General features: G+C 51.5%; 1 protein-coding gene across 5 annotated transcripts in view; it reads right to left on the reverse strand.

The window, feature by feature from the left end:
- SEPTIN6 (septin 6) overlaps positions 1-15,884 on the reverse strand; it is a 47,758-nt gene extending 31,874 nt beyond the window's left edge. For 4 of the 5 annotated variants that reach the window (XM_007669600.2, XM_007669601.2, XM_029067418.1 and 1 more), the window contains exons 1-2: positions 12,347-12,511; positions 3,370-3,484 (exon numbers count right to left, since the gene is read on the reverse strand). In XM_007669600.2, coding sequence (XP_007667790.2) covers positions 3,370-3,484; positions 12,347-12,496 — 265 coding nt within the window. In that variant the 5' untranslated portion in view covers positions 12,497-12,511. Of the gene's footprint in view, positions 1-3,369; positions 3,485-12,346; positions 12,512-15,810 lie in introns of those variants that run through there. The other variant, XM_029067419.1, reaches the window with a different exon arrangement.
- Between the last annotated feature and the right edge of the window lie 8,925 nt (positions 15,885-24,809).

A 24,809-nucleotide genomic window follows, 5' to 3' on the forward strand; every position in this document is an offset into this window, starting at 1 on the left:
ATCCTGACACAACTGATTCCCCAATCTCCATCTCCAGCCCTGACTTCTCTCCTCTGCACACTCACATATCCTCTTGCCTTCGGGACATCTCTATTTGGATGTCCCACTGAAACCTCAGACTTAACATGTTCAAAACAGAACTCCTCATCTTCCCACCCAACCCTCTCCTCTCACAGTCTTTCCCAAAACTCTAGAAAACACCACCATCCTCTCCATCTCACAAGCCAAAATCTTGGCATTATCCCTGACTCACCGCTCTCATTCAACCCGCATCAAATCCTGTCAATTCTACTTTCACAACAACCCTAGAACCCAACCCTTCCTCTCGACCCAAACTGCTACCACAATGATCCAAGCCCTTATCACATCCTACCTTGACTATTGCACCAGCCACCTCACTGACCTCCCTTCCACACTTCACTTTGCTGCCCAGATCATTTTTCTGCAAAATTGTTGTCCATGATTCCCCACTCTTCAAGAACCTAAAGTGGTGGCCCATCCACCTCCAAGTCACACAGAAACTACTCACCACTGGCTTTAAAGCACTCAATCATCTTGCCCCCTCCTACCTTACCTCGCTTATCTCCTAATATAGTCCAAACCACACACCTGGCTCCTCTAACCCAATTTATTCTCTTGACCTCCCTCTCATCTATTTCACTGCCGACCCCATGCCCACACCCTCCCTGTGGCCTGCAACACCACCCCCCCACATCCGTCAGACCACCATGTCCACCTCCCCCTTCAAAGCCCTCATAAAATCACAACTCTTACAAGAGGCCTTCACTGACTATGCCCTCATTTTCCTACCTAAGGCCTCCTTTCTGCATTGCCTGTGTACTTGGGTCTCTATAATAATAATCATGGTATTTATTAAGTGCTTACTATATGACAGGCACTGTACTAAGTGCTGGGGTACAAGCAAATTGGGTTGCTACTTAGGCCTCACAGTCTTAATCCCCATTTTACAGAGAAGGTAATTAAGGCACCAAGATGTGAAGCAATTTGCCCAAGGTCCCACAGCAGACAAGTGGCAGAGCCAGGATTAGAACCCAGGTTCTTCTGACACCCAGGGCCGTGCTCAATCCACTGATATTCAACCCCGGAGTACTGTGTACATACCCATCTGTAATTTACTTTGATGTCTGTCTTTCCCTCTAGTCTGTAAACTCCTGGTGGGCAGGGATTGTGACTACCTACTCCACTGCACTGTACCCGCCCAAATGCTTGGTACAATAAGTGCTCAACAAATGCCACTGATGGGCTGGCTGATTGACAGCTCTAACCCCTGCAGCTCAAGCAATAGCTTTGCTGGAACTATCCCTGGGGGAGGTGATCAGTCAGATGAACTCTTGTCTCTGGCAGAGATGGAGAGCCCAGACCCGGGCAACCTCCTGCCTCCCACCTGGCCGGCTGACTCCCGCTGCCACCCTCGGCTGGACGTGCAGTGCACAGAGAGTCAATCAAGGGTGTCAGTGGACTAACCATTCCTCAGGCCTAGTGTGCTGCCCTGAGCAGTGCAGGAGTTACAGGACAACAAGACAATCAAAGATGTGAGGTCTCCATGGGGCCAAACAGAAACCTACATTTTTCTCCCTTGTTCTCACACTCCACAACCCACAGGGCTTGATTTCACCTACAGAGACCTGTGGGCAGCCAAAGCAGCCTCACCAGGTCTCCATCTGTCCAGGACAGGTGAGCTGCAGTGCGGCCCTAAGGGTAGCAGAAAACCCAAATGCCTTTGGGAAGTCCCACCCAGGCCTGTTATTTATTCTAGGATTCCTCCCTCCCGGGGAGGTGAATGAGGAGGAGATCAAGCTTACCTGGGGCGACGGGTGCTGCTCTCTCTAGCCCTCTCTCCTGAGAGGTTTCCTGTTACTCAAATATCAAATTCAATGGGCTCTCCACCTACATCTGGACTTTCAAGACACCTCCAACCCCAAGCTGGGGTTAGTATACATCAGCATTCCGAGTATGCTGTAAGCAACACCTTTGCTGGCTTAGTTACAATCACTGTTTTCTCTCCAAAGCCCCTTCTGTGAAAGGGAAAGCAAAATCAACTGGCTTTGGCTGAAACCAGCTGGCCACCGGCATGCCACCTGGCCTTCCCAAAGAATGACCAGGGCATGTAGTTCATTTTGCTCTGCAACACTGAGAAAAGGGCTTTCTTTGAAAACTAACTGCCACGATTTTCACCTGTGGGCTGCACCATTAGAAAGATGTTCCAGTGAAATAACTTTGCTAGGTAAAAATGTCTCCGCCTCAGGTGGAATTGTTTACGTGGTGGAGTGCAAGTGACGCACAAAACTAGGGAATTTGTAAAGACCGATAAGAAAAAAGATTCATTGTCCACAAAGCCATAGATGACTCCAAGAGTAACTGCTGGAAATGGAAGCTGAGGGTGGGCTGGATAAGGCAGGGCTCCTGCTTTGTCCTGGCCTTGGATGAACGGTGAAGTCACTCTATACAACCTGAGCCTCATCAGGCCCAGCTGCTGTTCTCAGCTGTTGACTCTCCAAAAGATTGGGCCAGAGGAATCTGGAAGAGCCGAGGAGGAGACAGGGTTGGGGGGACACGACTTGATATGGGTTTTGCTTCACTTCTGGCCTAACCAGGAAAAGAATTCCAAAGTGGAAACAAAGAAAACGTTCAGGAAAACCCAGCTTGCTGCCTCCACGGACAGGGAGACAGGGTTCCCTGTTCCTTGAACAAAAATTATGGTGTTTGTTAAGTGCTTACTATATGCCAAGCACCGAACCACACCTTGGGTTAGCTACAAGATCATCAACTCGGACCCAGCCCCTCTCCCACCTTGGCCTCACAGTCTAAGGAGGAGGAAGGGCAGGTATTGATCCCCATTTCATGGAGGAGAAGCCTGAGGCACAGAGAATTTAAGTGTCTTGCCCGAGATCCCACAGCATGCAAGCAGCAGAGCTGGGATTAGAACCCGAGTCCTCTGACTCCCAGGCCCGTGTTCTTCCCACCAGCCACAGTGCTCCTTAGCTCTTCTGAGAGATCTAAGCCAATTAACTTGTGCTCCAGCTTGCGTGGCTTCCATTCTCTAAAAGGAGAGCTGCAATAAAAATAGCTTGGAGGCCCAGCACCCAACCCGGCTGCTCGGACATTCAGAGTCCAGAGATCTCACTCGATACAGTTCCATATCCTCTCACGCCGATGGCTAGGGCTGGCCAAAATAATTTAATTACTGCCAAAAAATGGACCAGATGTCCTCAAAAACAAGAGCAACAGATGACACACTAAATAGATCCAAACGACGACGTTCTATTTAACCTAATTACCTCCAAGCTCCCTCCAACTATTAAGTACCCAGAGTCAATAATAGACGTTCCCCGATATGGAAATACTCACCCACACACAGGATGTTGAAGCAGAAGCCATGGTTTACTGATTTATTCACCAGCTGGTCAGGCAAACTGTCAAATCCCACATGTCCCGAGAGGGGGGCAGTTCGGCAACCTTCGCCCTGAATGAGAAAACAAGAGAGATGTGTCACGTCACCGTCCGGCTCTCACCCCCCTCGCCGCCCCTCCGGGCCCCTGGATCGGAGCGTGAGCTCGTAAATCTCAGCGCCTCGGCTGCAGACCTCCCCCTCGGCTTCACGAGGCTTACGATGGCTCCAGACGATGAAAACAAAACGTCCCTGAGGAGCGAGTGGCGGGCCTGTTTTTCTAGCCCGGCCCCAGAGAGGCCGATCTGCAAGATGACAGGAGTGGGCATAAGCCTGAGGTCGTTGCCTCCTAAATCGTAGGGGCCATCTGTTCCCCAGTTTCTCCTCCTCCTAGGGGCAGCCAAAAGGCTCCCTGCCCTGGGGGGCCGGGTTTCCTTTATCTCAATCAATCAATCGGTCAATCAATTCACCCATCAATCGTATTTATTGAGCGGGTACTATGTGCAGAGAGCATGGTACTAAGCGCTTGGGAGAGTATAACAGAATCGATAGGTTGTATTTATTGAGCACTTACTGTGTGCAGAGCACTGCATTAAGTGCTAGGGAAAGTACACTAGAATCAACTGTATTTATTGAGCACTCACTGTGTGCAGAGCACTGTACTAAGTGCTTGGGAGAGTACAATATAACAGACACATTCCCCACCCAGAGCAGCGCTGGAAATGCAGGCTGCTGCATAGCCTTTTCAATCAAGGCAAAGATCTGCCCATATCTGCATTATTTGTACTGATTCTGTAAGGAGACTGGGTTGGGGGAGTGGTAAAAATCCACCGGGCCGCCAACATGCTTCTTGCCAAATTTTTAGCAATCCTGTGCATGCAGTTCTGTGTCACAGATCGCATTCCCAATTTAGTACGGGGGACTTGGAAGGCAGGCACCAACTGGCACAGTTGGGATTCCTTCGAGCGGCAGGGCTGATGCCAGCATTCGATTTTTCTGAATTACCCTCGTCTAGTTGACTTCACTCCATCCATGTGCTGTTCTCTCCCTCTTCCTCTCCTCTCCCCCTTCTCTCCACACAGTCCCACAGAAGGGCCGTTTTGACAGGCAACCTCTAGGATAAAGGCCTTCGGCATCAGCGAGGAGCCCACTTGCCTCCGTTTAAACAGCCTTTCTCTCCCCAGAGCCCTCGAGACTTTGCTCAGCCCTGATTGGAAACCCAGGGGACCCTACTAGATGAGGCCAGGACACAGTTTTAGCTGCTGTGGAAGGGCCCTGGAGGGCAAACTGCAATGCTAACCCAATCCTGTGTTCTCGGGGCCTGATTCTCCAACACTCATTTTTCACCGATGAAAACAAAGCCATTCAATTTCCATTGTGGGCCCCTTCTCTCCTGACCTGGCAGGGAAGGAAGGACTGAGTAGCAACTGTATTTTCTTCCTCAGCAGTCATCCGCCACGTGAACAGCCCAGGAAGGGCTTTCCTGAACCATGTTTTATCACCTCGGGCTGTTTCTTCCTGTTCTCAGCCATAGCCGGCACCGCGGCTCTTCAAACATCGCAGGCCTGAGCCACGAGTTGACCAATGGAAGAACTGCCAATTGCAGGGAGGACCTCGTTTCTTTGGAAGAGACTTCTTATTGTGGGGAGAGAGCCTGAGGAAACTCCTCTAGGCAGGCCTGTGCCTGGCTCTCTGCCGAGCCAGCCTCTCTCCTGACCACCCCTCACACACACTCCATTCCTGCTCTCTACCACTACCCTCTGCAACCCCGTCCCGGCTGCTCCTCAGTTCCTGGTCAGCCAGTGGCCCACCATGTAATAATAATAATAATAATAATAATAATAATAATGTTGGTATTTGTTAAGCGCTTACTATGTGCCGAGCACTGTTCTAAGCGCTGGGGTAGACACAGGGGAAGCAGGTTGTCCCACGTGGGGCTCACAGTCTTCATCCCCATTTTACAGATGAGGTAACTGAGGCACCGAGAAGTTAGTAATAATAATGGTATTTGTTAAGTGCTTACTGTATGTCAAGCACTGTCCTATGTGCTGGGGTACATATAAGTTAATCAGGTCAGAACCAGTCCTTTTCCCACATGGGGCTCACAGTCTAAGTAGGAGGGAGAATTGGTCTTGAATCCCATTTTACAGTTGAGGAAGCTGAGGTACAGAGAAGTGACTTGTCCAAGGTCACACAGTTTACAGGTGGCGGAGCCAGGATGAGAGCCCAGGTTCTCCAACTTCCAGGCCCATGCTCTTTCCACTGGGCCACGCTGCTTTCCCAAGGTGGACACTCAACCTCTCAGCTGAACAGCAAGAGGGAGGAGGGTGGGGTGACTCCCTGTTCCCACTGGAGACATCAGGACTGAGTCCTTCAAGGATGTCACCCCATGACATTCACCACGCTTGCCTGGGAATCTACAAGTTGACAGACAGAGATCCAAGGATCTCAAAGGGCTCCCAATTGGTGATTGTATTCCGCATATAAATCAAAGAGTAAACTTGCCTCCCCTCCTCCCCTGGCTACAAAGAAGTGTCGCTCTCCCCACAAGAAGTCAAAGGAGTGAGTGGGAGGTGCCAGGCAGAGGAATAGAGGTGGGTGAGTTTCTAGCTGTCTGAACAAAATGAAGCTCTGCTTGGGGCTCCAGATTGGCAGAGCAGGTTAGTGAAGGGGACAACAGATCCAGAAGGATTTGTGCAAGAATAATTGTTAGGCATTCACTATATGCCACGCACTGTTCTAAACGCTGATACAAGATAATCAGGTCCCACTGTGTAAACAGGAAGAACGGTTACCGAATCCCTATTTTTCAGGTGAAGGAACTGAGGCACAGAGAAGTTAAGTGACCTGCCCAAAGTCACATAGCAGGTAAGTGGTGGAACTGGAATTAGAACACAGGGCCTCTGGCTTACAGGTCCATGCTCTTTCCACTAGGCCACACTGCTCCCTAGGCTTCTTACTCAAAGTGGAAATGGGACCTTAGCCTGAATCTCCTGACTTAACCACCAGACCACTGGTCTTCCTCAAAATTAATAGGGTTTTTTGAGCCCTGATTGGGTGCAGGGCACTCCAGTAAGAATTCGGTAGAAGTAAAAGACAGTTTCCCTGAATTCATGTCCCTCCTCTGCCCTTGGGGTGGTGACCTCATCTCACTAGGCCTGTTTCCTCATCTATAAATTGGGGGGGGGGGTGACTTAATTATCCTGCATTTATGCCCACTCATCAGCGTGCTTGGCATAAGGAAAAACTCTTGATAAATACCATAGTAAATTGAGAAGTTTACAATCTGTTTAGTAGACGGAAGGAAACTAGATGGAAAAAATCTGGAAAACATGTCTGGCTTTTCCACCACTAAAACAAGTACTCTGGGCCAATGAGGAATAAAGAAAAAATAACCTCATGCTATATATGAGAGGGGCCCTCAGCACATTCAGGAACCTGCGTAAGAGGCGATTGAAATAAAATGGAAAATGAAGGCATCTTCTTCCCACATAGAGAGAAACACCCATAATAATTCAGTCCACAGCTAATCCCAAAAATGGAAATGAGCCTATCCCATCTTTCTTTCCTTATCTCAGCCACCAATTTAATCAACAGGGAAGAAGCATGGCCTGGTGGAAACGGCACAGGCCTGGGAGCCAGAGGACCTGGATTCTAAACCCGGCTCTGCCATTTGTCTGCTGTGTGGCCTTGGGCAAGTCACTTATCTTCTCTGTGCCTCAGTTACCTAATCTGTAAAATGGGGATTAAGACTGTGAGTCCCACTGTGGGTCGTGGACTGTGTCCAACTTGATTAGCTTGTAACTACTTCAGCATTTAGCACAGTGCCTGACACATAGTAAGCATTTAGCAAATACCATAAAAGCAAACAAACAAAAAACCCCAATAATATACTGAGGGCATATTCTGTGTACAGCACTGTACTAAGCACTTGGGAGAATGCGATAGAGTCAGTCAGCAGGGCACCCTGCTCTCAAGATTTTACTATCTAGCGGGAAGAAGCAGATGTTAAATGAAGTAGGGAAAGCAACAGAGTTTAAAGATATGTGCAGAAGTCCCTTGGGGGGGAGAGGGTGAGAAGAATACCTAAGAGCTTAGGAGGTGAGGATTTGATGCATTAGTGGGGGAAAGAGGATAGGGAGATGAGAGATTAGTCAAGTAAGGCTTCCTGGAAGAGATGTGATTTCGACAGGGCTTTGAAGACAGAGAGACTGTTGGTGTGCCAGATATGAAGGGGGAGGGAGTTCCACGCAAGACAGAAGCACTGTGGCCCACTGAAAAGGGCACAGGACCGAGACTCAGGAGACCATGGTTCAAATCCCAACTCTGCCCCTCTCCTGCTATGTGACGGTGAGCCAGTGACAAAACTTCTCTAGGCTTCGGCCTCCTTATCTGTAGAATGGGGATTAAGCACCTGTTTTCCCACCCTCCTAGACTGCGCGACCCCAGTGGAACAGGGTCTGGGCCTGATCCGATGGTACTGTATCTCTACCCCAAGTGCTTAGCAGAGCGCTTGGCAAGTAGTAAGCATATAACGAAGACCACAATTATTATGATCAGGCATGAGTAGGTGGTCGACAGCCAGAGAGAGGAGAGCGATTCGCCACTCAATGTGCTAGACTCAATATCCCAGCTCTTGCTAACCAGGATAGCACGACCTGCAGGTGAAGCGGTCAACAGAAAGCAGAAACAGTTAAGGAAAAAGCCTGAGAGTAGGGCGGGTGTCAAGACCCTGTCTCACTTCCTGTTTTCTCCTTCCCATCACCTGTGGTTTCTGAGAACAGTTACACCACATGTCATATCTCTGTTGGCGGCTGAGCGAATGCCCCTCCCCCTTCCAAGAAAACACACAAATTTAGTTTCTAATTGACTGAACCTCAGCTTCTTGCTGGGCGGCAGGTTGAGACCCAGAGGCCCAGTCAGTCGTCAGTCAATCGTATTTACTGAGTGCTTACTGTGTGCAGAGCACTGCGCTAAGCGCTTGGGAGAGAACACTACCACAATAAACAGACACATTCCCTGCCCACAGTGAGCTTATAGCCTAGAGGGGGAGACAGATATTAATATAAATAAATAAATTACAGATAGGCACGTCAATGCTATGGGGTTGGGATGGGGTGACAAATAAAGGGAGCAGGTCAGGGCAAGGCAGAAGGCAGTGGGAGAAGAGGAAAGGAGGCTTAGTCAAGGAAGCCTTCTTGGAGGAGATGTGCTTTCAATAAGGCTTTGAAGGAAGGGAGAGTAATATATCTGTCGGATATGAGGAGGGAGGGCGTTCAAGGCTGGAGGCAGGACGTGGGTGAGAGGTTGGCAGTGAGATAGACAAGATCGAGGTATTGTGAGAAGGGTAGCATTAGAGAAGCGAAGTGTAGGGACTGGGTTATAGTAGGAGAGTAGCGAGGCATAGTAGGAGGGGGCAAGGTGATTGAGTGCTTTAATGCCAATGTAAGTAGCTTCTGTTTGATGTGGTCGTGGATAGACAACCACTGGAGGTTCTTGAGAAGAGGGGAAACATGTCCTGGAAGTTTCTGTAGAAAAATTATCCGGCCAGCAGAGTGAAGCCTGGACTGGAGTGAGGAGAGACAGGAGGCCGGGAGGTCAGCAGCAGGGAGGCTGATGTAGTAATCAATGCAGGATAGGAAAAATTGGGTTAACGCGGTAGCAGTTTCGATGGAAAGGAAAGGGCAGATTTTAGTGATGTTGTGAAGGTGGAACCCACAGGATTTGCTGTTGGATTGAGTATGTGGGTTGAATGACAGAGAGAGAGAGGAGTCAAGGATAACAGAGACCCGTCCCGCCCAGCAAACAGCTCTGATCTCCATCTGCCTCACCAAAAATAGCAACAAAGCCCAGGCAGAAACACCTCCCCTCTCTCCCGCCAGGCCCCGGCTTTTTATTCAGGCTAGAGTTAGGCTCACTTGATCCAAACAGACTCTGGGGAAGACATCGTGAGACCTTAGGCCAACCAACGCCTCTCCCTGCTTCAAGCTGGCCCTATTCACTGGGGAACAGAGAACGATTCTCACATTAAGAAGGGGGCTCGGAGGTCCTGATAAACATCACCACCTCCACCAGCTGCACAGCAGAGGCAAGACTCTCCCTGGGCCACTGGAGGGGTCAGAAGGGCCATCTCCCAGGAGAAATACAAAGCGGTGACCTCTGTCATTCAGAAGGTTAAACGTCTTTTCCGGGTCACCTTGAAGTGAGAACAATGATCCCACCTCACTGTCCAAACACCAGGCTGCCTTGGAGCTGGATGTTTAAATCAGCAGACAGATATCTCTTATGAGAAGCCACTAAAGAGGAAGATAATATTTTTACTTTGCATGGTTACAAGTCTATGGTCCCCCTTTCATTACGCAGGTCGGGAAGAAACCAACACTTCACTATTTTTCCTGCCAACTGGAAGGGTCTGTGTTTCTAATTATTCTTCCTCTCCAGTTGCTACTGAAAATAATCCATCATTAGATGGATGGTGGATCTGAGATATTTAAAGAAAAAAAGTCCCACATAACCCATGACTGTGCTATGTTTAAATATATTTTTGTGCACATATTTCCCCCATTCGCTGCCATCTCCTTAGACTCCTTCCTGATATACCAGTCTGAGGTAAGGGAGGAATGTTACACTTTTAGGGTGGTCCTCAGAAAAAAAGGCCATTGCCGGGGGGCGGGGTAGGGGTGGGGGGTTGTGAGAGGAAGAGGATATGGGGGAAGAAGAGAAGTGTTTTCTGCCTCTGCCACATGAGAGCCTTGCAGCACCGGTAGCACTTTCTAGGACATGGACTCCGTTTCTAAGACAACACAGCCAAGAAACACTCAGGGCAGAGTGTGGCAGCAACATGGAGCTGTGTGCAACTATGGCGCAAAAATGGGGTTCACCATCCCCCACTGCTTGGCCGTGGCATTTCGGCCCCGCGGTCTGGTCTGGCCCGGCACACCCAGCAGGGGCCCAACCATAGCAGAGGAACTTGCAGCAATGGGGTGGGCAGGGGAGCAGAGGGGAGAGGAAGAGATGGGTGGATATTTTGGAACCACACTTAGGGCAAGCCCCACCCAGATACCCTAACCTGAAGCAAAAATATTTCAAGGAAGTAAAAAAAAAAAAAAAAAACCAGCTCGGCCTGGTTCACAGCTTCTTAAACATTTTGGCTCTGACTAGCAAACCTAGGCCCATAGGTCACCCACCACATCTAGTCCTCAGATTACCCTCTTCCATCCTCCCATCCCTCCCCAAAAATAACACCCAACACCCTCACCCTCACTCCCCGCTCTGCAGGGCTGAGCTCACCACCCTCTACTCCCAGACTTTCTCTCCTCCTCCCAGCTTGCGGCTTCCCTTCTCAATCAATCGAGCAATGGTATTCATTGAGCACAAACTGTGGGCAGAGCACTGCACATTTAACCTCTTGGGAGAAGATGACACGGTAGAGGTGGTAGAAATGATCCCTGACCACAAGGAGCTTCCAGTCTAGAAGGGCAGTCAGACATTGAAATAAATTACAGATAGGGGAAATGGGAGAGTGTAGAGATATGTACACAAGTGCTGCGGGGATGGAAATGGGGCAAAGAGCTGGTGCTTAAGGGGTACGATCAGGTGGCAGAAGCAACACAGCAGGGAAGGCGAATAGTCCTCTTACGGCTTTGCTGAAGCAAGAGGGGTTGGCCGGCCTACCTGCAACGAGGCAGGTGGCTCGGCCACAAAACGAGCACTCCTCTCTGCTACGGTCATGAGGACACCCGCCCCATGAGGGCTTCAATGGATCAATCAACACCCCCCCTCCCTACCGATGCATGGGTGAACCAGGCGGTGAGTGGGGAAAGCCTTCAGGAGTAAGGCGCCATATCAAGCCAACTGTCATTTTCATCCTATTTCTATTATGAGATGGCTTCGAAAATGTGACAGATGCCTGGGAGGATGATTTGCCCTCCACCTGACTTTTCAGTGGCTCCCATCGCACACAGAGCATGAGACGAATCTGAGTCACCCTCCTGCATGCTCCGCAGAGCCGGGGCAGACCTGCATGTTGCTCTTCGCTCACCTCGCTTAAGAGCCCCCGTTCTGCAGTGGACCACTTAACTCGTTTCCAGGAAAAAGTAACTTGCAACTAAATTGCTCGGGTCTCCTCGCCTCCTTTACATCCGGTTATTGTAGCTAGTTGTAAAGCCCATTCAGGGATTTGGCAACATTGCATCCAATTCATTCTTCCCTGCGGCAGAGAGACGCTCAATAAATACTTCTGACTGACTGACTCCTTCTGAATTAGAGGGAGAAGCCGAGCCTCAAATTAATGCACTAATGCCGAGCAGGCACAGCAAATGAACAGAGTGAGCCGGGCTTTGGGGAAGGGCCAGGAACGTAAGCTGGCACAAAAGCCTACTTTACAAGTGACCAAACTGACATCCGTTCCCAATCAGAGCTTGCCCCCTGAATTCCTCATACCATGGCTTGATCCAGGGGTGTGCAAATACCCAGGAGGACAAAATCAAGGTTCAGGAGGGCCAAATCAGGGGAAACCTGAGAGTCCCAGGTCCACATTTGCCCCTTCCTTGACCCCCCTAGAATGCATGTTCCCCTTCCACTAGGCACTTCCTTTCTCCCCTCATCCCCACAACCGCCTAGTTTATTTTTAGCCCAGAGCAACAGTCACAGTTGGGAAGTTGGGGAGAAGGAATTGGGAGTCAACAGTAAGACTGAAAAGAAGCCCCCCAACTTCATGTTGAAGGTCCCCTTCCAGCCACAGATCTGCCTGGGGTAACCATTTTCTTGACCCATTCGTGAAAACCGTCCTGATTCAGGAGGCGAGAGCTACGAGTGAACACAACATGAGCCTGTAGAACAGCACTGTCAGAGGAGGTCAAAACAAAAACAGAAAATAGCATCAGGCGTTGCCAACAGCAAACCTATTAACACAAAAAAGTTCATCTTGGTGTGTACCTGAAGTGCATCGTATCTAAATCCAGCTGGATTTTCCTCCTTGTTTCCAAGATCCTCTCCAGACAAACAGCCTCTGTGATAGTCCAGGCACTTGTCACAGCCCAGTTTGACTGCCACGCTCTCAATAAACCCTGTCAATTGTCTCCCCATTCCTCAAACACTTCCAATGGCTGCCCATACCTCTCTGTATCAAGCAGAAATTCCTAACCATTCCCCACTTCAACCACTGGCTTGAAAGCATTCGGTCACCTCCATCTCCATTGTTCATCCACTCTCTTCTCCCATTACACCATGGCTTGCACTTTTTGCTCCTCTCCAGCTAATCTACTCACTGTGCCTGTCTCTCCCACCACTGGCATCTTCCTCACACCCTTCCCTTGGAGGTAACTTCCCAGTCAATCAGGCAAAACAAAGCTCTCCTCATCTTCAAAGCCCTCCTCCAGGAGGCCTTCCCTAATTAATTTCTAATCTCCCCTGGAATACATTACCTCAACTGATACCTCATAGCTTCTTCACCCTCTCAGTAGGTGTATTCTGAGAGCCCCCTGAGGGAGGCTTCCCATCTAATTCTCACCTATATGTTCTTTCCCAGTGTTTAGTATCAGTGCTCTGCACATAGTAAGCACTTAAAAAAATAGCACTGCTACTTCTGAACATATCTTTCATGCCTTTTTTCGTAGGTACCAACTCATGCATATATCCCCTCTTCCCTCTTCCTCTTATATGGTCACTTTTGCAGTTGTTGTTCTTTTCCTCCCCTAGGCTGTAAGTCCTTCGAGGACAGAATTCATTCATTCATTCAATAGTATTTATTGAGTGCTTACTATGTACAGAGCACTATACTAAGTGCTTGGAACGTACTATTCGGCACAGATAGAGACGATCCCTCCCCAACAATGGGCTCACAGTCTAAATGGAGGAGACAGACAACAAAACAAAACAAAACAAAACAATTCATGTTTACTAACTGTTTTACTCTCCCAAGTGCTTTTTGTATAGTACTCTGTATACAGTAGATGCTCAATAAATACCACTGATTAATTAGGGATGTAAATCCCACCATGGCCTTTTTTGGCCATGCAAATGCCCATGGATCTAGTTCACTATCATTTCTAATCCTAAAAATAAACATGTGTGTGAGTGTTTATTTTGCAACTTCTAGAGAAGATCACACACTGTAGCACTGACGGCTCCTTGACAAGATGAACTCTGCCGTTTGATATAGATTCTAATTCTGGTTTTGTCCCAGTCATTGTGTGGGAGCTCAGTCACTTCCCTTCTCTGTGTTTCAATCAATCAATGGTATTTGTTGAGCGCTTACTGTGTGAGAGCACCATATGAAACACTTGAAAGGGTACAAACGAGTTGGTACAGTTGGTAGATGCAATCTCTACCTACAGAGAGATTACTATCCTCATCCCACCTATCATTTAGCCCCAGGGAAGGAAGGGAAATCTAATCCATAGCAATCAAGTGTCCCCAGCCATTTATCCCATAAGCGCCATATGGTTAAAGTCAAGGCAAAAACCTAAACAACAGCTCTCCTTGAGAAATTGTCAACCCCCAAAATTATCATATTTTGTGGCATTTCCCTGCTAACAATGGCAATGTCTCTTAAATTCTGTTTCTCTGATTAGGGAGCAGACATCATGAAAATCGTCAAGTATTCATCCAGAACCCCTCTCCCCCGCACACTTGCACACACGATTGCAGGCATGCGGGGACTCAAACACACACAGAGTCAGAAGTGAATTTCCTGATTCTTATCTCATTTCCCTCCTCACCCGCATCTACTCCACTCTAGTGGACACGATTGATTTCCATCTACCTTCTACTTGTTCACAAGAACAAGGAGGTTCTACCCCAAATACTGAAGCCTTCTCTCCCTTTCCACCAAACTTTAATCTGGACCCTAGGAGTTAAAGGCCCTGGGTCATTTTTAAACATTTTTGTGCCTGTCCTAGGCTGGAAAACTCTGGTTGGAACGTGGAGATTTTTCCGGGGGCAGTGCCAACAATAAGAGACATACACAGTTTGCAACCCTCTGGAAAGACTTTTTTCTCTAAGGCTGAACCAGCACCCCTGCCTGTGTGTATGTGTGCGCACACACACACACACACACACACACACACACACACACACACACACACACACACACACACACACACACACACACTCCTCTCCCCCTCCCCAACCAGGACAAAGCATCCAGGCACATTCAAAGTAGCTCACACATATATGAGGCTGAGCATGCACCCAGAAGCATCCGTTCACAGAAGCCCTTATGGACGTCAGCCCTCTAGGAAGGGAACACTGATGCTTTACAGGCATAAAGAATCAGCATCGCTAGGAGTCAGAAATTCATCCGCCTATTCTAACAGGGTCCCACAAGCACACGTGCGGTGCACACACATGTAGAGGTGTACATACACTGCCAGAGACACACGACACATATAATACTGTGCCCCAAATCACCCACACCCAGAAGAGGAGGCAAACATCTAGGAAGCAGTAGGATGCTTACCCAGACATGCCCCTAGAGCCAGACTGGCTGGCTGTCAGGGGGCCATACAAGCCCCAGGCCCGGAGCGTCCAGCCCAGCCCAGCCCAGGTGGTCAGTGGCAGGGCCCAGCCCGCTCAGGTCCCCGCTGGGGTCATCATCCGTCTGGGGGCTGCTGGCCTGTGGGGTCACCTGTCCGGGGACCCTCTGACTGTCTGCGGGCCACATGTGGGGGTCCGTATGACCGGGTGCCATACATCCAGGGAGGCAGGGTGGTTGGTCCAGAGGGTCGCTTGTCTGGGGTCCGTCTGTCCGGGGGTCACCTGTCCGAGGACTGGCCTATCTGGGGTCGCTTGGCCGGGGGTGGGGGGTCTGTCCAGAGGCCCAGGGGTCGGTGTGTCCGGGGGTGGGCCTGTCCGGAGGGTCGCTTGTCTGGGGGTGGCCTGTCCGGGGTTCGATCTGTCTGCCCGGGGTTCCATCTGTCTGTCCGGGGTTCGGTCTGTCTGGGGGTCGGTCTGTCTGTCCAGGGGTGGGTCTGTCCGGGGGTGGGTCTGTCCGGAGGGTGGCTGGTGTCGGGGGTGGCCTGTCGGAGGGTCTGTCTGTCTGTCTGCCCGGGGTGGGTCTGTCTGTCCGGGGGTGGGTCTGTCTGTCCGTCCTCCCGGGGTTCGGTCAGTGTGTCCGGGGGCTGCCCGAGGTCGGGGGGACAGGGGGACGGGGGGCGCGATGGACCCCAAGGGGGCCTTTCTCTCGGCAACGCCCCAGCGCCGACCGGGGCTGCGGGGCTGCGGGGCTGCGGGGCTCGGGCTGCGGGCTGCGGGGGCTGCAGCGCGGGTGTCCCCCGGGGGTCGGGCCTCCCCGGACCCGGGCCTGGGCCCCTCCCTCCCCCCGCAGCCCCCGCAGCCGGACCCCCCGATTCCCGCCCCCCCCCCCCCCCACCGGGCGTGCGGGCCCGCACCGCACTCACCGCCTGCCGGGCGATCTCCGTCGCCGCCATCGTCTTGGGGGCCGGGGGGGATCGGGATGGAGGGGCTCGGGGGGGATCGGGGGGGATCGGGGGGGGATCGGGGGGGATGGGGGGTCCGGCTGCGCGGGGTTGGGGCAGGGCCGGCGTGGCGGCTGCAGAGGAAGCGCGGGGCCGAGGCGGAGCCGGAGCCGGAGCCGGAGCCCGAGCCTGAGCCCGAGCCCGAGCCCCGCCGACAAAGAGAAAGAAAGTGTTAGACTTTGGGCGCGACCAAAGGCTGCTGGGCGGGGAGGACGAGGACGCCCCCTGACCCTCTCTCACATCCGCAGCCGGCGGACGGGGCGGGGGGGGCGGCCCTCCCCTCCCCTCCCCTTCCTCCTCCTCCTTCCCCCGCCGTCAGCCCCGCAGCCCCCAAAACCTCCCGGAGGGGCAGAGGGGCAGGGAAGGGGTCCTCTCTCCCGCCGCCGCCCCCTGCTACTGGCCTCGCTCCTCGCCCAACTGGCCACCTCATCCCCCCCCCCCCCCGCCCTGAGCCCTGACCCCCCGGGACCCCCAGCCCCCCGGCCCTGACCCCGGGACCCCCAACCCTCAGCCCCCAGTCCCCCGGCCCTGACCTCCGAGACCCCCAACCCTCAGCCCCCCGGCCCGGCCCTGGGACCCCCAACCTCCAGCCCCCAGGCCCTGACCCCCAGGACCCCCAACCCTCAGTCCCCTGGCCCTGACCCTGGGACCCCCAATCTCCATTCCCCAGGCCCTGACCCCCGGGACCCCCAATTCCAGGACCCCCAACCCTCAGCCCCCTGGCCCTGACCCTGGGACCCCCAATCTCCATCCCCCAGGCCATGACCCCCGGGACCCCCAATTCCCAGGACCCCCGGCCCTGACCCCCGGGACCTCCAACTCCCAGGACCCCACCCCTGACCCCGAGATCCCCCAGCCCCCCAGCTCTGACCCCCGAGACCCCTAGTCCCTCGGCCCTGACCCCTGGGTCCCCCAATGCCCTAACCCCCCAGCCCTGACCCCCGGGTCCCCCAACCCCCGACCCCAGGGACCGCCGGAAGGACCGAAGGGGAGGGAGGGAGGGGACCCCTGAGGGCAGGGCTGACCCCGGGGCCCCCCGGGGCTCTGGGGGCTGAGAATAATAATGATACTATTTGTTAAGCGCTTACTAGATGCCAGGCACTGTATTAAGCCTGGGGTGGAGACAAGCAAACGGGGTTGGACACAGTCCCTGTCCCATATGGGGCTCACATTTTCAATTCCCATTTTACAGAGAGGGGAACTGAGGCCCAGAAAAGTGAAGTGACTTGCTCAAGGTCACAAAGCTGATAAGTGGTGGAGCCGGGATTAGAACCCAAGTCCTTCTTACTCCGGGCTCTATCCACTACATCATACACAGCCCTGCCCAAGCCGCCACCTGTCCACCTCCGGTGCCCCTTGTGCCCCCTGTGCCCTCGTTCAGAGGCAGCACCACCCTCCCCCCGGCCCCGGGGGGCCGCAGGGGGACTATCGAGGCTCTCGGGCCTCAAACCCAAGCCCTGGCCCTTCCTTTTCCAGCCTCCCGGGCCCTTGTCCAGCCACAGCTCCAGCCCCAGCCTGGATCCGCGTGTCCCAAGCCAACATCAACTGCCCCCACTTCCAACTCTCTGACTTCCAAACCACAGCTGAAACCTTTACCTCTGCCTACCAAAGCCACCAGGCTCTGCTCGGCTAAGCTTCCCTCCTTCAAAACCTTCCCCCCCACAAAAAATCGCCCCCTCCGCCCCCCTTACCGCCCCCGAGGACCAAACCCCAGGATGTGCCACTCAGAAAATTGGTGCATTTGCTAGGAATTTATCAAGCCCATTGTGGGGCAGGGATTGATTGTCTCTATCTGTTGCCAAATTGTACATTCCAAGTGCTTAGTACAGTGCTCTGCACCCAGTAAACACTCAATAAATATGAATGAACGAATGAAGTTCTTCCATTTATCGCCTTTCTTCCCTGTATGGCCAACTGGGAGATGACCAGAAGGAAAAGGTCATCCTTTCAAAAATGGAAAGCTCACCCAAGTGAGAAGGAACTGGAAAACCCATTCAAAAAGAGGGGCAGTCAGGAGCAAACAGGAAATTAGGCAGGTCACAAAGGAGTTTGCAGAATATCTTCCAGGAGATGCCAAAGCTAATAACAAAATAGTCTTCCCATAAATCAGAAGCCAGAAGGTGGCAAGGGATTCAGTGGGGCCACTGGATGAGATCATGGGTTAAAAGGTGCCCTCAGGGATTCAAAGTCAGAGCCAAGAGGCTCAGTGAATTCTTCTGTTGAGTCTTGATTAAGGAAGATACTAGAGAACGACTCCACCTAAACATTTTTTTTTTCCTTTGGATCAAACAGATAAAAAGAACAGCAGCATCAAACAGAAACTCCTTGCCACTGGCTTTAAAGCACTCAGTCACCTTACCCCCTCCTATCTTACCTCGCTGCTCTCCTACTACAACCCAGTCCAAACACTTGGCTCCTCTACTGCCACCCTACTCATTTATCTGGATCACATCTACCACCTCCAGCCCCTAGCCCACGTCCTGCCTCTGGCCCGGCACACCCCCTCCTCTTCATATCCAAAAGACACTCACTCACCCTACGTTGAGAGCCTTATTAAAAACACATCTTCACCAAAAGGCCTTCCCTGATTAAGCCCTTATTTCCTCTACTCCCTCTCCTGTGTCACCCTTGCACTTGGGTTTGCACCCTTTATTCCCCCCTGCTTCAGCCACATAGCATTTACTTCATCTCTCTAATGCATCTATAATAATGTCTGTCTCCCCTCCTAGACTCTAAACTCCTTGTAGGCAGGGACCATGCCTACCATTCATTCATTCAATAGTATTTATTGAGTGCTTACTATGTGCAGAGCACTGTACTAAGCACTTGGAATGTACAATTCGGCAACAAATAAAGACAATTTCTACCCAAGGATGGGCTCACAGTCTAAACGGGGGAGACGGCAAAGCAAAACAGAACAAAACAACATCATCAAGATAAATAGAATCATGGAGATATACACCTCATTAAAATAAATAGGGTAATAGATAATATATACAAATATGCACAGTGCTGAGGGGAGGGGATGAGCAGAGGATGGGAGGGGGAATGGGAAGGGGAGGAGGAGCAGAGGGAAAGGGGGCTCAGTCTAGGAAGGTCTCCTGGAGGAGGTGAGCTCTCAGTAGGGCTTTGAAGAGGGGAAGAAAGTTAGTTTGGCAGAGGTGAGGAGGGAGGGCATTCCAGGACAGCAGTAGGACACGGGCCAGGGGTCGATGGCAGGATAGGGCTGAATGGGGGACCGTGAGGAGGTGAGTGGCAGAGGAGTGGAGTACACAGGATGGGCAGTAGAAAGAGAGAAGGGAGGTGAGGTAGGAGGGGGCAAGGTAATGGAGAACTCTGAAGCCAAGAGTGAGGAGTTTTTGTTTCGTGTGAAGGCTGACAGGCAACCACTGGAGGTTTTTGAGGAGGGGAGTGACATGCCCAGACCATTTCTATAGGAAGATGATCCGGGCAGCAGAATGAAGAATAGACTGGAGTGGGGAGAGACAGGAGGAAGGGAGATCCGAAAGGAGGCTGACACAATAATCCAGTCGGGATATGATGGGAGCTTGTACCAGTACGATAGTCGTTAGGATGAAGAGGAAAAGGCGGATCTTGGCGATGTTGTGAAGGTGAGATTGGAAGGTTTTGGTGAGAAATTGGATGTGTGGGGTGAATGAGAGAGCAGAGTCAAGGATGACATCGAGGTTGCGGGCCAGTGAGACGGAAGGATGGTCGTGCTGTCCACAGGGACAGGGAAGTCAGGGAGCGGGCAGGGTTTGGGCGGGAAGATAAGGAGCTCTGTCTTAGACAAGTTGAGATTTAGGTGGCGGGCAGACATCCAAGTGAAGACATCCAGAAGGGAAGTCTTTGGAGAGTGAGTTGTTAAAGATAGAAGTCAAGGAGGGGAGGAGGGAAGGGGTGAGAGTTTTTATAAGGTGAGCAGGAATGGGGTCCGAATCACAGATGGAGGGGGCGGCACTTGCGAGGAGGGAGGAGATCTCCTCTGAGGATACTGCAGGGAAGGATGGGAAAGTAGGGGAGAGAGTTGGGAGCCAGGGAGATGGAGAAGAGGGAGGGGTGACTTTGGGGAACTCAGACCTGATTGTGTTAATTTTCGTGATGAAGTAAGTGGCTAGATCGTTGGGGTTGAGGGAGGAGGGAGGGGGGAGGGGGAAGAACGGGGGCCTGAGGAGAGAGTTAAAAGTCCAGAACAACTGGCGGGAGTGATGGGCATGGGCATCAATGAGAGAAGAGAAGTAGTTTTGCCTGGCAGAGGAGAGGGCAGAGTTAAGGCAGGAAAGGATACATTTGAAGTGAATAAGGTTGGCTTGGTGCTTAGACTTTCACCAGCAGCGCTCAGCAGCTCGAGTATAAGAGTGAAGGAGGCGGACAGAGGCGGAGATCCAGGGCTGCGGGTTAGTGGAGCGAGAGTGGCAGAGGGAAAGAGGAGCGAGCGAGTTGAGTTGAGTAGAGAGGGTGGAGTTGAGAGCAGTAATCTGATCATCGGGAGTGGGAAGACAGGATAGGGAGGCAAGGGGGGGTTTGTGATGCTTTGGGAGAAATGGATGGAGTCAAAAGAGCAGAGGTCTCTGTGGGGGAATAGTACAGATTTGCAGAAGGAGGGAATGTGAGAGAGGAGGCAGGTGAGAAGGTTATGGACTGAGAGAGGGATTTTGGAGTTGGTGAGGGTGGAGATAGTGCAGCGGTGAGAGATGATGCGATCGAGGGTGTGACCAAGTTGGTGAGTGGGCGAGGTGTGGTGGAGCCGGAGGTTGGCAGTCGAGGAGCGATAGCAGGAGGGCGGCAGAGTTGTCACCAAGTACATTCAGGTGGATGTCGAAGTCTCCGAGGATCAGAGTGGGTAGGGAGAAGGAGATAAGGAAGGTGAGAAAGGGGTCAAGGTGGTTAAAGAAGTTGGAGGTGGGAGCAGGGGGGCGGTAGATGACAGCCACAAGAATCTGGAGGGGGTGTTAGAGGCGAATGATATGGGCTTCAAAGGAGGTGAAGGAGAGGGAAGGGGGAGGAGGAATAGTGCGGAAGCAGCATTGGGGTGCGAGAAGGAAGCCAATGCCTCCTCCTTTCCCAGTGAGTCTGGGGGAGTGGGAGAAGGAGAGGCCTCCGCTGGAGAGAGCAGCAGAAGAGACCGTGACCTCAGGGGTAAGACAGGTTTCCGTAAGGGTGAGGAGGAGGAGAGAGTGAGAAAGGAAAAGGTCAAGGATGAAAGGGAGCTTACCTATAATGAAGCAGGGGTTCCATAGGCCACACTTGGCAGCAGCTGTGGGGGCAGAGGAGAGGGGGAGCTGGGGGAGGGGAGGGTTTGGATGGGAATGAGATGGTGGCGGCCTGGGCGGGGAGAGGGGGATGAGGGGTGGCGACGGGACAGGAGAACTGGGATGGGGTGTGAGCGGGGAAGAAGGAAGGGAAGAAGGGGGTGGGAGGAGGGGGTTCGGTGGGGAAGAAAGCAAGGAGAGGGGGATGAGGGTTGGCGGGGGATGAGGGTTGGCACTGGTAAAGTGTGATTCTAGGGAGGGGGTGGGGAGGAGGGCAGGAGGCAGTGAAAAGTGAGGGAAAGAGCTGGGCGGGAGAGGGGAAGGGGAAGGTGAGAATTGGGAAAGGCAGATGGGAGGAAGGGGGTCGGAAGGTCATGGTGAAGTCAGTGAGGTAAGTGACAGCACTGAGAAAAGTTAACAATTAACATGTGATAGCAATAATATAATAATATGATACAATATATTATTAATAAGCGGGTGATGCCCAGGGTCGAATGTTGACTTATCCATGAGTCTATCAAATCTAAATCAAAAGGCTAGCGGCAAGGAGAGTCCTGAGGCTCGTGGCCCAAATGTCTCCAAGGCGGCAGAGGGAGCCCTGTGGATGGCCGATTTGGAGAAGGGTGGAGCTGTTGTGGGGGACAGAGGAGAGGAAACTCAGGGGGAGAGGAGGAGATAAGCAAGCAACATGGCCGGGGTGAGTAGGTGTGGGCGCAAGTAGCAGCTAAAAGTAACACAGTGAGAACAAGGGCAATGTTGCCCGGGGTGGGGGGCTGGGGGAAGGATCATTCACCTCTAGTCAGAGCACAGGGGAGGAGGCAGTGGGGGCTCCCCAAAGGATGGTTGCTTCTGGGCAGAGTTGGGGAGCAGTATTGTAGTCTCCCCAACACTGATCAGCTGTGTGACTGTGGGCAAGTCACTTAAATTCTCTGTGCCTCAGTTACCTCATCTGTAAAATGGGGATTAAGACTGTGGGCGCCACGTGGGACAACCTGATTACCTGGCATCTATCCCGGCACTTAGAACAGTGCTTGGCGCATAGCAAGCGCTTAACAAATACCATCATCATTATTATTATTATTGTTATTACACTATTCCATTCATTCAATCATATTTATTGAGTGCTTACTGTGTGCAAAGCACTGTACTTTGAGAAGCAGCGTGGCTCAGTGGAAAGAGCACGGGCTTTGGAGTCAGAGGTCATGGGTTCGAATCCCGGCTCGGTCACTTGTCAGCTGTGTGACTTTGGGCAAGTCACTTAACTTCTCGCTGCCTCAGTTACCTCATCTGTAAAATGGGGGTGCAGACTGTGAGCCCCACGTGGGACACCCTGATTCCCCTGTGTCTACCCCAGCGCTTAGAACAGTGCTCGGCACATAGTAAGCGCTTAACAAATACCAACATTATTATTACTAAGCACTTGGGAGAGAACAATTTAACAACAGACACATTCCTGCCCACAGCAATCTCACAGTCTAGAGGGGGAGATGGATAGTAATATAAATAATTAGATAAATAAATTACAGATATAGTTATATGCACAGATATATACATATGTGCTGTGGGGATGAGAGGGAGGATGAATGAAGGAGTAAGTAAGAGTGGCGCAGAACAAAATGGGAGAAGAGGAGAGGAAGGCTTAGTCAAGGAAGGCTTCTTGGAGAAGATGTGCCTTCAATAAGGTTTTGAAGTGGGGGAGAGCAATTGTCTGTCTGATATGAAGAGGGAGAGAGTTCCAGGCCAGACGTAGGATGTGGACGAGAGGTCGGCGATGAGATCGATGAAATCAAGGTACTCCACACATAGTTGAGCTCAACATATATGATAGATTTATTGGTTGAGGGGCAAATTTTGGTAACCATCCCAAACTGATCAACTGGATGTGAAGAAATCACGGAGCCCAGAGGCATCCAAGGGGAAACGCTGAAGGAATGCAAATAGGGGGTTGTGGGGTCTCCCGATACGGAGGTCTGAGAGCAGGATTTTTCTTTTAGGTGACTCTACTTGCCCAACTTGCTGTAACCATTCCCATAATGGGAAAGAGAAGAGTCCACTTCTGGGTTTTTTGGGTTTTTTTTTTAGTAGTATTTGTTGAGCATGTACTATGTGCCAGGCAATGAATTAAGCGCTCGGGTAGATACAAGGTAATCAGGTTAGACACAATCCATGTCCCACAGAGGGCTCACAATCTTCATCCCCATTTTACAGATGAGGTAACTGGGGCACAGAGAAGTTAAGTGACTTGCCTGAGGCCACACAGCAGACAAGTGGTGGAGACGGGGTTAGACCTCAGGTCCTCTGACTTCCAGGTCCATGCTCTATCCATTAGTTCATGCAGCTTCTCTTCTTTCTTTTTTAACAATTTAATCTCTGGGAAAAACACCTCAAAAGGAGGATTGCAGCTGCAATATCAACTCGTTGGAGCTGTCGCCACTCCCCTACCATGAGTTTCTAGCTGTGAAGGCAAAACTATTGTTCCACCCCCGTAATGCTTTGGGACTCACTCTGGTTCAACTCAGCCCTCCCGAGGAAGGCTGAAAAGGCCCAAGAGTTTCCAAGAGGAATTTAAAAGACCCAAACGTGGGTGTTTCTAATCTTTAAGGTCAGTTTGTTCCTCACACATCCCATCCCCATCGCTCAGCCCAAAACCTTGCCACCTTTCCTCTCTCCCCTCCCTACTCCATATGAAAAGCAGCAGACTAGAAGCCGGAGAAAGTAAATTCACCTAGGCCACGGAGTGACTGTCCATCACTGGCCCATATCTCTGAGACTCATCTACATGCCCTGAATAAACCATCTAGACTCTAATTTCAAACTGGACAGACTCCAGAGTCCCATTGTTGGCACTGCATTGTATATTGGCCTGTATATACTTGGAGCTCATGCTCCAGTCCAATTTCTGAGGGTCAACCCTGACTTTCCTCTCCTTGTTTAGTGTTTCCAAGAGTCTAACCCTGATTACATTCCACTGCAGCTGCGCTTTCTACAGCAGAGGAGCAGCATGACCGAATGGATTAAGCATGGGGCTGGCTGCTCCATCTCAGTCTCTTTGGCAGGATTCTCCTCTGCCTCTCACCCACCCCCTAACTTTGGGTGCCTTCAAGGTTCAGTTCTGGATCCCCTTCTATTCTCCATCTTCACTCACTCCCTTGGAGAACTCATTCACTCGCATGGCTCCAACTACCACCTCTATGCGGACAATTCCCAAATCTACAGTCCCAGCCCTTATCTCTCTCCCTCTCTGCAGTCTCGCATTTCCTCTTGCCTTCAAGACATCTTTACTTGCATGTCCTCCCGTCACCTCAAGCTTAACATGTCTAAACAGAACTCCTTATCTTCCCAACCAAACCCTGTCCTTCCCCTGAGTTTCCCATCACCGTAGACAGCACCACCATCCTTCCTGTCTCACAAGCCCGTAACCTTGACGTTATCCTTGTCTCCTCTCTCTTGTTCAACCCACATATTCAATCCATCACTAAATCCTGTCAGTTGGACCTTCACAACGCTAAAATTTGCCCTTTCCTCTCCATCCAAACTGCTACCATTTTAATCCAGCACTTATTCTCTCCCAATTTAATTAATCTAACAGCCTCTTCGCTGACCTCCCTCTTTCTGTCTCTCCCCACTCCAGTCCATACTTTCCTTCTGGCTGCCTGGATCATTTTTCGA

Source organism: Ornithorhynchus anatinus, chromosome 6 (assembly GCF_004115215.2).
Source record: "Ornithorhynchus anatinus isolate Pmale09 chromosome 6, mOrnAna1.pri.v4, whole genome shotgun sequence".
NCBI classification, from domain to species: Eukaryota; Metazoa; Chordata; class Mammalia; order Monotremata; family Ornithorhynchidae; genus Ornithorhynchus; species Ornithorhynchus anatinus.